A 14,461-nucleotide genomic window follows, 5' to 3' on the forward strand; every position below is an offset into this window, starting at 1 on the left:
TACTTTTTCTAGTACCTTCTTGCTTTCTTGGCTAACCAAGAGACCAAGGAGCCTATTGTTTTACAAAGCTTGCTAAAAGGGTTATTTTATATAATTTTTTCCAGACAGTTAGCAACTTGACCCTCCCCCACACTTTCACTTGTTTTGTTGTTTTTTTTCATGGATAATTTGAGCATGGTAAGGAGGATAAAGCATAACCAAAGGTTAAACTAAGGATTTTGTTGCTTGTAATCTTCTGAACAGTGATGATGATGATGATGATACCACATGGCCTTACCTTTGTTCCTTGTCAGTGCTCGTCCCCTTGTGTCAATGAATGCCTTTAAGATGCACTCGCTTGTGTGGAAACATCTCTCCACTTGTGCAATCGCTCCTAGATTTGCCCATGAAATGGTGTCAGGCTTATTCTTACTGACTCAGATGCATGTCTTGTCTCCAGATTTCCATTTTGTCGAATGAAGGAGTGCATTGGTGAATGGAGAGTATGTTGTTCCTTTCTCTTACCAACACTACATCATGTCAAAAACAGCGTGTGTCCTGAATGCAGCTATCCCATCGGACTGAATGGACAGTTCGACACCAGCTCTCTCAACATCAGCAGTGCACGATGACTTTAACCATCTCGTCATCTCTACTTTCCTGCTTCCTGCTTTCCTCTTTTCTGCTGCAGTCTTTGTTTTCATATTATCGTGCTGCTTTGAAGGAAGAATCCACCCAAAATCTTCACGTGTATATTTAGAGAAGTCTTTTTTTTCTGTAGCATCAGGTTTGGATACCCAGTAGGGTTGGGCATTTGGTTTCACTTTTCAGTCATCCTATCATCCCCCTGCGGCATTACCCATAGCATTGCCACTGGGATCCTGCCATTAAAGTAACACTATCCACCCTCTGTAATGTGCAATGTGTGGCCAATGCACACACAATAAAGGCACACAAGTGAAAAAGAAACACACGCGCCAGAAGTTATTTTTTCACATCCAGGATGACGGAACATTTTCACATTTACATAGAACGCTGATTTCTTCAGCAAACAATAATTAGTGAACAGAACTGCCTGGATGTGGCTTTTCAGATTTAAGTGCTCCCTAGTGAAAGCTGCTTTCCTTAGTTTCTGAGCCAACAAGCCCACTTTTGGTTAACCCTCTAAGGCAGAGGTATAGAACTCCAGGCCTCTAGAGCCGGTGTCCTGCAGGTTTTAGATGTGTCCTTGATCCAACACAGCTGATTTAAATGGCTAAATTATCTCCTCAACATGTCTTGAAGTTCTCCAGAGGCCTGGTAATGAACTAATCATTTGATTCAGGTGTTTTGACCCAGAGTGAGATGTAAAACCTGCAGGACACCCGCACTCGAGGCCTGTACAATGAAAATGTGTGATCTTTGGGCTTTTGCAAAATGTTCTCCAAAGTCTTGAGGGTTTTTTTCTTCAAAACATATGGTTAATGGTTAAGGTTACTTAACGTCAGTGATAACTTTGACCTCATCTAGATGCTGTACCTGTTGATCTATGTTCCCACCCTCACTTATGGCCACAAGCTGTGGTTAGTGACCCTAAAGAATACGGTTGCACACACATGCAGAGTACAGGTGCTGCTCCTCCACATTGAAAGGAGGCAGTTGAGGCAGAATGCTTCCTGATGGGTCCTTGGTGAGGTGTTCGGGTCGTGACAGCTTCCTGTTGTTGCTCAGACCCCAAATCAGAGAGAGAAAATAAATAAAATTGACAAATATTTATTTTAGACCTAAAATGACTAATAAGAGAATCTAAGGGTGGCTCCTTTCTTTAACAACTCATCTGTTTACCTCTTTGCCTCCATTCCTTCCTGCTGTGCACATGTCAAGTGTGAAATGTCTTACTCATTGTTTGTTATCGTTGTCTGTCAGTATTTTGTTGTTTTGTCTTTGTTGGCTACTTTGTTTCCTTACCATGGATGTTGTCTGATGTCCCTTGTGCCCATCCTCCATGCCATCTGTGTCCTTCTGTCTTCTATTTATCCTTCCAGGAAGCTAGAGACTTTGACCTGTCAAGCTCTCCCTATTTGGTCAATCCAGGTTGATTGTCACCACGTTTCTCTAACCGAGACCCATTCTCTTCAGCCTGAGTTTCTTTGAATCTGCCTGCTCCCTTCTCTGTCTGCGGGGACGTTGAGGGAAGATTCCTGAGACCAGTGTCTCCCTGTGTAATCATTCTATAATGGGAGCATTCATTCATACACACACAACTGCAGAAACATACTCAGTTGGAGCCAGAGGTGTTCAGTGTTTCTCTCTTTGTCATTATCCTATCCATCTAAACATTTCTACCATGAGTTTTGTCAGGATCCATCAGTGGCTCTGGTGCCAGAACAAAACTGTTCAGAGACAAACTTAAACTGTTTTTCTCCTTGACACTGGAAAAGACAGTTGGACAGGATCAAAAACCTTCTGGCTTTTTTTTAAGTGATATCTTTGTGACTTCATTCGTGAGAACAAACAGAAGTCATATCGGTTGTCTCTGTGTCTGACACAATCAGTATGACGCGTGTCCTGTGGCGAGCTTAGATAATGTCAGCATTTTTAAGCAGCTAACCAAAGCTGACCATTATTAATGGTGCACATTGTAGCCAGACTTCCTGTCCAACAGATCAGCCTGATATGTCTGAAGAGGTTTGAATTTGTTTCTGAGCAGCTCTTCAGTCATTTATCCTCCGGCCTTTAGCTTCCAGACCATGGAGGGACATGACATGGGCTCTCACAGTCATGAACCATCAATGCTAAGCCACTCCAGAGAGGACTCTGTTGAAACAGGATCTCCTGAGAGTAAAACGGCTTGACCTTTGACCCGTCTGATGGAAGCAGAAGTTGCTTTTTAATACTACTGGTTTAGGATCAGATTACTACTTCTCTTGAAATGGCATGTTACTCAAAACAACTTGGCAGATCAGTATATGATTTTTGAGTAAAATGTCTCTATATAGATATATTTTGTGAGTATGAGAACCTGGTCCAAGACCTGAGATTTAAGAGCAATCTTACCTCAAGGTAAAAGCTCCCCTCTGACACGGATCTGAGATCAGTTTTGCTACCCTGAATATCAGAGTTAACAGTGTCACTTTAACACTTTCTGGGTAGCAAGCAGACTCCAGATCAAGTAGTCTTTGGGGAAACTTTACCTTGGATACCCACAGCCATGTGCTTGCTGATGGCGCCCCCGTGTGGGTGCATGCTGCGAGTGCATCCTGTGTTTGTGTCCTGTGTCTGCCCCCCTGAGTGTGCCTGATGCAAGCCTGCAGGCCATGTCGTGTATCTCACACAGAACCGAACGCCATTAATGTTTCAGCGCATGGAGCCGCCCTCTGAGGGAGGCGGCACGGACGGCCAGGGAGGCCAGGGCCAGAACGGCCTCTCCAGCACGCAGCTAGACAACATCAACAGCATGTGAGTAGAAAACGGGGAAACCCATACGCACTGCAATGAGGCGCTTCAGATAGAAACGTCCAGTACAAATACATTACGCATACTGTCGCATGCACACTGTACATCAATTCAAAAAATCTGTTTGTTTTTTTTATTTTCCCCCCTTTTTTGTGCCAGTTCCATTCCAGCTAATGCCTTTAAAACTGATTGTGAGCTATAGTGAGCTGAAAGGAAAGGTTTGAAAGTAAAAACAAGCAAAATGTGCTTTTTTTCTTTCTTTTTTTTCTGACCAGACCTTTTACAGCTGCTTATGCCTTATCACAGTGAAAGTCACACTGGAAAAAGTTCTTTTGTACATTTTTCACTATAATATTTTAGGAGCCAAAATTTAGAATATAAGGCATCATGTGACTTCTTGAAGGTTATCAAAACTCTTATTTAGTTTGGTCTCCTTATTTAAACTTTGAAAGATATTGATTATAAAACATGCCACAGTTAGGATGCTCCAAAGTTTGCTGGAATTTTGATAACTTTATTATTATTCTCTTATTAAAGACTTATTAAAGTCTTTGCAGAGAAAGACGGTCCCACTAGCTCGCACCAGCTCATCCACAGCACCACAGCTGAATTTCATGCTTCTCTTTTTTTTAATCATATCATCACATCAAACCAAATAATATACTGATGTTTTACTGTGAATGAGAAGTTTGAGGTAAAGAAACCCTAATCCTTAAAACAAACCTCTGACAAATATGCACTGTGATCTCTGTAACATAGTTATTTTTCAGTTAATTATGATATTAGTTTTTCCTCAAGTGTAGATAAAAATGTAATTTTGTTTTCATTTTCATTTCCAAACCCTGGATTTTAAATTTAGTGTAAACATAAATCTTGAGGGTACAGAAAAAGTACAAGCACTGTTTATCAAGACATGAGTATAAGCAACAATATGATAATTATAGTATCTGTAATCATGTTACCACGCTAAGATTAAAATTAAGATTGAAGTACAGCTGCTGTTTAGACGGACTCTCAATAGTAGCCGACATAATGATCCCACTCTAAATTAATTCCTTGGTCTTCTGGAAATTCGGTGTTGTTGCATTAAGGATTACTGAAAAATTACAGTATCCCTAAACTTTCAATAATATTCATATTTATGTTTGTGTGTGTGTGTGGGTGCCAGACCTCCTGAGGGTGGCATGACTGAGAGCCAGTCATGGGTGACGGCCAAAGCCCAGGAAATGTTCCAAAAGACGGGTAACTGGAGCCCGGACAGACCCTACCCCGACGACCTCCACGACAACCGTCACAACCCCCAGGTATAATGACACCGAACATGCATGTTGTCACCGTGATAACATCAGTCTAAACCCAACCAGTCCCTCCTTCCACAGTGGTCTAGTAATATCTGTGGACATAATAGAGAAGGATACATGTAACTATAAGACTGCATCTAATTATCTGGAGGGAAGAAACTGCAATCCCAACTCAACAATCTACTTCTGCAGGGTTTTTCAGCTTGTGTAGCTACTCAGTGACCCTACTTGCTATGACGTTTTTCTAAAGCATCTAACATGTAAAACTTCCTGCTAAATAAATACAGTTCAAAACATTTTAGAGGGTTTTCTCCACTTCAGTGTCCGCTGCTAATTCAAAGCTGAAACGATCTTATATTAACCTGTAAAAATGTTCAGAGCTCTACATTGTAAAGTGAAAAGCACAGCTTTCTAAAGAGAGCAGTTAAAGACAGGTAAGGTGTGTCACTACCCTCCTGGTTTCCTTTGCTCCTTGGCGAGCATTTTATTTAGAAATGTCTTTTTGTAATTATATCTAAGCACACAAGTGGATGGATAGGCATCTAAGCCATGGAAGACACCTTTACAGAACTGGACTTTAAAAAAAAACAACGTATTAGCACTTAATCAGCTCCTTCATTCCTGCCGTTTCGATGTTGCTGCTGTTACTCCGCAGGCACAACAGCAGTCTTTTTCTTTTTCCAGATGTGCCCACTTTTCTTCTTTTGCTCTCTTTCTCCATCTTCCTCCTCCTAATCCATGTTCCCCCTGCCTTATTCTCTCAGTCTGACCATCTTCCTCTCCCTTGAGTTTTCCTGTTTCCTCTCCAACCTCCTCTCGAGTCAGTGGCTTGAAGTTGACAGATGTGTTTTGTGACGTACACCTTTTCTTCCCCACTATTCCTTTACTTCCGCTTGTCTGTTGGGGTGCTCCTACTCCCCAGTGCCTCGTCTCCCTTCTGAATCCCATGACTGCTGCACAAAGACGAAATGTGAATTACAAGTTGTGTAAGTTGGCTGTTGAGCTCTTGAGAGGCTCCAGTTTTCAGAGGGTTGGCAACTTGATACTAAAATAGTTTTCCAGTGGTTCCAAGAAGTATTTCCTTGTTGGATTTTGGATCTAAATATATTATGGTTATGTGGTTTTATAGTTTATAAGCTGACCTAATCCATCCCCACACTAAATTTATGCAGCTTGTTGCATAAATTGTCCTATTATCGTCCTGCAATTGAAAAAAAAGAAAACTAATATCATATGAATAATCCTATCCTTGTAACTCATTAACATCATGTCATGCCCCTCGCTCGATTCGTCAGTGAGTCTCCCCCTCAGCAGACAGTGGTCACGCCCCCTCTCATTGTGTTTTACAGACGGTAGAGATGAGGGAGATGGGGCGGGACGGGTACTCCGACACTGAGCCCTATCACCCAATGGATGGGCATGGGCGGACCCTCTCCATGCCCCGCCTCTCGGCAGACAACCAAGTGAGCACCTTCATCTCACCATCACTCACTGTCATCCTCACTCTCTCACATTATGCCTGACAGCTGAAGTGAATTGGAAAAGCTTCTCTCTGCATCCTAAAACAAATAAAGAGGAACGAGTCTGACATCATCTAAAACCTTCTCGTTCGAATAATCATTTTTCATATTTCTTAAAGCATTTCAGGTAACTCTGGGTCTCTGAATGAGACGTGCCACTTAGGATGCAATGTCAGGGCAGGAGACTGCTGTAAATTCACTTCCCTCTGTCTCGTTTCCCTTCCATCCTCTTTTTCCACCCATCCTCTAACCAGCACTGCCTCCCTTTCACCCTTCACTCCTCCAGCAGCTGACCCATCACTGCTCATCTCCAAGCTCCATCTCTGAGCAGCACTGCAGAATGTAAAACTGGGTCTGAAGGCTGGATCAGTGTCCTAGATATGTATATTAATATACATCTAGAAGACCTGTGTGTAGAGAATATTTAACCCCTCCCCTGTCACTGCTAGCCGCTCCATTTCCACTGAATCCTTGGTGTGTCTGTCCCGTGTGAACTGTGGCCAGAGTCACTCTTCAGCTGCGAAATAAATAAAACTCAGTGTCTGCAACACTTAAAGGGAAACAAAGCACACGGTTGTTGACGTGAAAGTTACACATAAAGTGGGTCATCCGTTCATTATATTGGGGCATGACTGACAGGATAAAGAGCGTGATCTCAGCTACCCACGCTGTCACTGAAGTGAAGCTGTGGCGTGTATGATGATGGGTGCACGCATGTAAGGCATGCCTTTTTTTTTTTTAACTGACAAAACTTTGGCAAAAAAAAAGATTCGATACATCTGCAGATCAGGTTTGTGTATCCTCACTTAACTGTGGCACACAAATCCATTCAAACAGAGAGCTTTTCCAGCACTCCACAGTCGGAGGTGTGTTAGCTAAACCTGTCACGCCAAGGCAGGTGTTGCAATAGTTCAGTAAGGATCTAATTAAATAACGTAATAAATCTGCTTTTTACTTTAAAGAAGGATTATTGAAATTAATCAAACATTTCAGCACATGTCACATACAGCGCTTGTGGACGTACGTACTTGCTTTGAAGCCTCTGGCTGCAGTTACACACACACCAACACATTCATGTCCACAGCATTTCACTGCATCACGTCATGTTGCTCTCACTTTGGTATGTTGGTTCCTTCATAAGGCTTTTCTGTCCGAGCAGTTGGAGTAAATAGCAGGATTGTGTATATAATAAAAAATCAGCTTATACCTTTTTACTTATGTTTTTGTGGAAGCACTTATTAAATGTAACGTTACAGTAAAGCTAACACTTATCACCTTACCCTCACATTGTTGTACAGTTATCCAATGTTAGGAAAACAGAGTCAGCAAACAAATGTTTAACAAGGTTATATGGACCATAGCTGTGATTTATTGTACTGTATTGTCTTAGATGCTTATATTGTTTAGTATCTGCGCACTAGTATGCACTCATTAAAGCAAACACTGCCTGACCCAGGTCTGTTACCTATACATTTGAACATTGCTAAGTCTTCAACTCTAAAAAAATAGAGTTGAGGTTTAGTGTAGTTTAATATGACGCTGCTTTGAAATGAAAAATGTCTCTATAATCGTAAAGTATCCAGAAACTACGGAAAGCTAGCTCGTTCTGTAGAAAATATCCTGTACGTGTATCTGTGAGTGTGTATCTGTGTTTAAGCGTGTGTGTTGTGCAAACAGTATACATGTGCGTCTGTACACTGTTACTTACTGTATTCTAACACTGCTCTGCCTTCCAGAGTGCTCGTGCTATTTCGGTAAGTGTGTGTGTGTAAGAGTGTGTGTGTGTGTGTGTGTGTGTGTGTGTGTGTGTGTGTGTGTGTAAGAGTGTGTGTGTGTGTGTGTGTGGGGGGGGATGTCCTCTGTCTCCTCTTGCTCGCCCGCAGATCTCTTGGCTCTGATGCGTGCTGCGCGCTGGACATCCTGAAATTAACTGAACTCTCTCTTTCTCTCTTTCTCCTGTCTCTGCACCCCAACTCCTCCTTCATTTCTTCCTTTATATCATTTTATTGTATTTCATTTTTCATCCTCCTGTGTTTTTGTCCGACATCCTCATCTGTCCTCTTCAAAAAACAAATCCTCTCTTTCTCTCCTCCACAAATCACTGTCTTATCCTGTTATCGATTTCTCTCTCTCCATCCTTTTTTCTCCTCGGGTCCTGGTGGCTATGCTACGTCGGGCCTGTGCTCTGTGTGCGTGTGTGTGTACGTGCGTGTGCGTGCTACACTGCTCTGCTATACGTTATCATCTCTGTGTTCGCCTGCTCTGCAGCGGAGGAGACACAGGCCTCGCGGAAATAACCTCAGTGTATGTACCTCTTGCTCTATCTCCATCTGCCCTCTCCCCCGCTCGTTTCCTCTGTCTCTCTCTGCCGGTCTGTCTTTCCAAACTGGATCTGCAGCAGATTGTAGTTTTGCTGGTCATTTCGCCCCACATCAGGTGCCATATGGGTGGAGCTGAACAGCAGTGAAGCAGTTCGACTCGCCATTCGGTGTCAAAGAAACTGCCCCTGCCCTGGTATTCAGGGCAGTTTGCATTTCCAAATCCTTTTCATTTTAGCAAAATTTTCAGCACTCTGTGTGGCCGACATTTGTTCTTCAACAGCCATTCAGAGTGTTCACGGGCCATGATTGAGTTTTCAATCAAACACTGAGATGGAACCAAGTGGGTCAGTCGGTTGAATGGAAATTCAAAACCTCTTTGCTTCTGCTCATTCACCAAATATTCCAGTGTTTCCAGAGTGGCCAGTTGCACACTCAAGTGTTCTGAGCAAAGGGTATTTATCTCTTGGACAGAAACTCAGCGACTTTCCCAATTTTCGGATAAATCAAACGTCTATCTAGTTTTCAAAAGCCACCATTTTCAGTGCTGTGCAACACTTTTGTGTTCATGTCTGTAGACACAATATGAAAGTCAGCATCAAGCAGGAATTTTATGTCTTTTTAAAAGAAATCTCTGTGTTGTCTGCATATAGTTTTTTGTGGTAATGGGTTGTGTTCTCCTTCATTGATGCACCTTTAGAAAAAGTCAACCTCTGTATTACATTAATGCAGTGAACCCCACCCATCTGGCACTCGAGCCTCTTTGATTCAGCTTTGACCTAATTGTCACTGTTCAGATCTACTTTGATCAGGCCTTCTCCTCTGTCTTCCTCTTCTGTCAGCTTTTCTTTGAGCTATCTGAGTCTCTCTTTTTCTTCTTCCTTTTTCTCTCTCGAGTTTGCTCATGTTGAGCTCACTCTGCGCTCCATTGTTTTCACTCCCTGTGAGAGTTTCACAGGGGTTCAGCTCGTACGCAGCGTCTGTGTGTGCTCGTCTGTGTGTGTCTATTACCTGTGCATTTGAATCCTTTGCATCACTGCAGACCGGGTCAACAGTGTATGATGAAAAGCATGCACTGCCCTGATATGTGACTGTTGGCCAGTACCGGGGATAGGCAGGGTGCCGGCATGTCATTACTCATGCATGACGTGGCAAAGTCTCACTGTGGATGCGAGAGAAAGTGGTGTGCCAATGAGGCAAGGCGTTGCTTTAGTCAAAGCCTGATGTTCAGTAGCATAAAAGGTGGCATGAAAGGCAGAGTGTGATGCTCATGATGTAGCTGCGTTGTGTTCAGCACCTTACATTAAGTTTCAAAATTAACAGTATAACTAGGGATGAAACAAAAATGAAAAACTGAAAAAAACCTGCCTGATGAGGCGTTAATGGACTAGTTTACTGAGAGCTTGGATGTCTACAAGAGTGTGAGTCAATTGCTCTCAAAAGGTATACAATAAGACCACAAAACTAAAAACCAGGGAAGACTAGTCAAATCTGGCAAGTCGGGTCGGTAGTGACTAAATATTGTTATTCTAGCCAAAAAAGTACCATCTCACAAAGACACACTCCAGTGCTGATTGTTCTCAGTCAGAATTTTCAGAACATTCCCTAAAACTCTGTTTTGACAGTCTGACTCTTAGGACATATTCTTGGGGAACAACCTTTTAAATTAAAAAAAAAAAAAAAAAAGACAGATGTACTCCTGATCATGCTCCTCACCTAATGTGCCGTCTTCAGATTTGGACACAGCTGGACTCTTCCACTCAAAAGTTCTGTTTGGTCTCTGGATTATAGCCAGAAATCTTGCTCTCACGAAGGGTGGAGCTCCTCTACGTCGAGGGTGGGTCAGTTTGACACAGAGTTTGATCCTCTCTGTGAAACTTGAAGATCCATGTTGAAAATACTGAAAGTGGCAGCAGGTAAAGTTTCCGCGATTTATGGGTGTAGCAATGCAACTTTTTGATATTAGCTTTGGCCTTTGTAGTGTCCAAATAATGGGAGAAAAAGAATATAACTTTGTAAATTTCTAATGGTTTTTAATGATATTTATTTATTCTTCAATAAACCATTACTTTACAAAATGCTGTTTTGTCGAACTCATCAACTTAAAATGGAGAAATGAGGCTTTTTGTCAAAATAAACTATTCGAAGTCCGACGCAAGTTTTTCTGTGCGCCTGTGTGTGTGTGTGTGTGTGTGTGTGTGTATAGGTGGATTAAGGATGTACACATTTCTATACTGCCAGCTACTCAGAGAACATGCATGGCTTGTGTACAGACTGCTGTCTGTAAGTCGTGACATTCGTCTCAGGGCGGAGAATCCTCCTGTGTTTGTCTTTGTCTGGCCTGCTGCTTGCAGACTGACCTGCTTTATCATCGAGTTAATGTGAGACTTTGTGGGAGTTCACAGTGTGGGCAGGGTCTTTTTCCTGATCAGAGAAGCCTGACAATGAACCCAGCAGGAAAATCATGTAGAACTGGTCCCAGTATATATGTTGTAGGTCAGCGGTCCCCAACCTTTTTTGCGCCACGGACCGGTTTATGCCCGACAATATTTTCACGGACCGGCCTTTAAGGTGTCGCGGATAAATACAACAAAATAAAACTAGTACCGGTACCGAAAAAAAGAAGATTTATTCATAACACACGTGAAAAGACCCAGGAAAACCGAGTTAACGATAAAAACGATAACAAAATAACGCTGAAAACTGATAAAAACCCTGAAAACCATACATTTCACACCTGAGCCTCAACTCTCGCGGCCCGGTACCAAACGACTCACGGACCGGTACCGGTCCGAGGCCCGGGGGTTGGGGACCGCTGTTGTAGGTCACATTTCAGCTGTGAGTAGATGAGCCTTCATAGTGAGCAGGAAGTAAATCACATCACCAGCTCACTTTTGATATTTTTTTTTATTATTTTGTTTATTCAAACAGACAGTGGACAGTGAAACATTTTGTCTTATAGTTGTTTTTTTTTAGTATAGGATTTTCCTGTTGAGTTCTTGAAGAGCTTTTGCTCTGGCTCAGAGCGCCTAGAATGATGGATTGTCTTATCCGCATAGTGTCCATATTTGATTTATATTCGATCATACTTAGAAAGTATGCATGTACTGAGAAACAAGATCAGTCTTTGAATAAGATGTAACCCTTGGTGCTCTATTGTTAGATTGGCGTAATGTTTTCCTCCCACACCATCTTTGTATCATTCTCATTAATGATGAGGACTAAGACTCTCCTTACCATATGTTTCATACCTCTGGCATGACATTTATGTCATCCAGCTAATTATAATATGCCAGTTTGAAAAGCAAAAGTTACATAAAATCTGTTCTTTTTCCATTCATGGCTATAAATATATACACATTTTTTAAGAAATGCCAAGTAATGTGGAATTTTCAGCTTTGCATTTTGTGTTTTTAATTATAAATCAAACCATAAAAAGACTGTCTGGTATCTCAACCCGAGTTTCATGTAAATGAAATATGGCTGCTGTGGGGAAAAGCGCAATATAGCTCCTCTGTGCATGTGAGGCATGGTTTCTAAAGCTCAACCTCATGCTTGTTCTCTGTCGCTACCCTTTTCTCCTCTCCCTGTGAGTTCCCTGTTTATATCTGTGCGTTTCATATCACCATATTTTGGTGAAGAGGCATGGTGTCACATGTTGTTTCATACTTAGACTTAATACTAAGGGATTTCAGGTCCTTTCCTTCAAGTTACATGAATGCTAATGCCGTTAGCTGGGGTCAGATTAGGCTATTCAGAAATCATATTTAGATCTGTATAGGTCACCACACACTACAGCACACAAGCCAAATATTCATATTATCAAATCAAACTGCACCTTCTGAAATCCTGAATTGCTGTCTTGTTCTGAACCACGACGCATCCAAATCAAGAGTTGGCATTGGATCATAAAGCACTTATACGCCCAATACTGTAATGTTATATACTCAGCAAAAGTCACTGAAGTGACTGGTGTCCTTCTCAGACATGAGGACGGACTCCACTCCAGCAGTCCAAGGCCTTAAATCTCACTTCTTTTTATCTTTCTCTCCCCTACCTTATGATTTCTCTATCTGCCTCTATCTCCCTCTTCTGTATTTTCTTCTACTCTGCCTCCTTTGTCCTCGCAGACCATTACTGACACAAGTCCGATGCGTCGCTCCACGTCCAGCCTAGTTCACGGGCGTACAGGCAGGGGCGTGAGGCTGGACGACTACTCGCTGGAGAGGGTGGTGTCTGAGGAGGGGAGACATGGAGGACGCAGGCACAGGGACAGAAGCCACCGCACCTCGCAGCGCTCCCTGACCAGATACACCGACGCAGACACGGGTGAGTAACTCAGAATGGTTATTTCCTTTGAAATCAGACCAACATCTGCACCAGTGTTCAGTTCACCAAAGAAAGATGAGCCATAAATCTCAGTGTGAGAGCAGTGCGTCGTCTGCGTACAGATGGTGTGGCTAAGCTGACTGGTGTTTTGATTGGGGAAAATGGGGCTTGGAAATAAGTAGACAAAATCATAAGACTTCACGGTTAAATTGGAAAATATGTTATTGTCATTTCATTCAAGCACAGGTTGTGCTTTGGAAGAAAGGAGTTTTCTCATGTCACCAAGTCTCTTTACACGAATGACACAAGGAGAAACTTGAGTCTTGCTAACAGGCTACCATTTGTATTAGTATGTGGCATTTTATGCTAAACTATACTACATCATAGATGGTTTAGCTGAAAAATAACACTAAGAAATTTCAACCTCACATGCTAAACTTTAGCATGTTAGCCATGTTAGCATAAGAAACGTTTGTTTGACCAGTAGACTGAATAAAAAAATACCCATTGGTTTGTGATTATGAGAAATCAATTATTATTTAAGGCTGTCACTGATGTAACAATATTTGTTAGTAACATTAGCTTGGTTAGCAAGATGTATCCAGAGACTAGGTGCTTATTAATGTTGAAATACAAATAATGTATTAGAATATCTACTCAAAAAAATTGTAACACAGACTTCTTGTAATATATATGCTAGTACACATAACCACAATTGCAAAATAAGTGAGTTAAAAATGCTACAAAAGACACATAAGCAGTCAAAGTCCAGTTCAGCTAAGCTAGCTGCCTATCACTTAGAATAATACTTTAAGACTCACGGCAACTTTAATATAGTTGTGGTAGAGGGGAAGTAGCTATAGAAATCAAAAGTGGGTTTTTTTGTACCAGGCTATAAACATGCTTATTCCTTCTCTAAAGTTAAGGACTGGAAGGTCACAGGAATTGATTTAGATTCAAATGGATATTTTAAAATTAAACATTAGCCTCAAGTTCGATGTTGTTTTCATCTAACTTATTACGTTTAAGGACCAAAACATGTCCAAAAATTTATTGCAACTGTGTGCAGTGGATTTGTAATCTTGCTGCCTTTGACTTCAACAAGGGTGACCATGTCTGCAACTACCTGCCATCTTCAAATTAACATTTTTGCATCAGAAAGCTGTTGCCTTCTACATACACAGAAATTCACATTAACTGCTTACATTCAGAGCCAAACCTCATAGATTTGAAACAGAAATTGAGAAATTCTTTCACAAATAGTGACCTAGTTGCTAGGTCCATTATTGGGCAATGGTTTAATTGCAAATTGACTCAGCAACCTTGCTTTTATAAAGGAATAGAACAGAAATACAACCAGCTGAGTCTCCTATTGCAAAGGTCATGTGACAGATGTGTTTTGCTCATGATTGCGATACGTTGGCACTGCATTTATGCATTAGATGGTAATGGTTTACAAACCTTCACCAATCAGTGGTTCTAGTTAGTCCTAGAAGGACCATAATTGTTTGGAGACAGGTTGTCTCCCACCATGCAACCTGTATAATCACCTCGTGATCGAAAGTGGTCACTGAGCAAT

The 14,461-nt window shown here is 41.7% G+C and overlaps 1 protein-coding gene across 1 annotated transcript in view; it reads left to right on the forward strand.

The window, feature by feature from the left end:
- The window catches only part of cacna1ab (calcium channel, voltage-dependent, P/Q type, alpha 1A subunit, b), a 103,211-nt gene that overhangs the window by 85,084 nt on the left and 3,666 nt on the right, over positions 1-14,461 (forward strand). The window contains exons 41-45 of the mRNA XM_063475783.1: positions 3,320-3,417; positions 4,583-4,718; positions 6,065-6,178; positions 8,504-8,539; positions 12,684-12,882. Coding sequence (XP_063331853.1) covers positions 3,320-3,417; positions 4,583-4,718; positions 6,065-6,178; positions 8,504-8,539; positions 12,684-12,882 — 583 coding nt within the window. The remainder of the gene's footprint in view (positions 1-3,319; positions 3,418-4,582; positions 4,719-6,064; positions 6,179-8,503; positions 8,540-12,683; positions 12,883-14,461) is intronic.

Source organism: Pelmatolapia mariae, linkage group LG6, assembly GCF_036321145.2.
Source record: "Pelmatolapia mariae isolate MD_Pm_ZW linkage group LG6, Pm_UMD_F_2, whole genome shotgun sequence".
Taxonomy (NCBI): domain Eukaryota; kingdom Metazoa; phylum Chordata; class Actinopteri; order Cichliformes; family Cichlidae; genus Pelmatolapia; species Pelmatolapia mariae.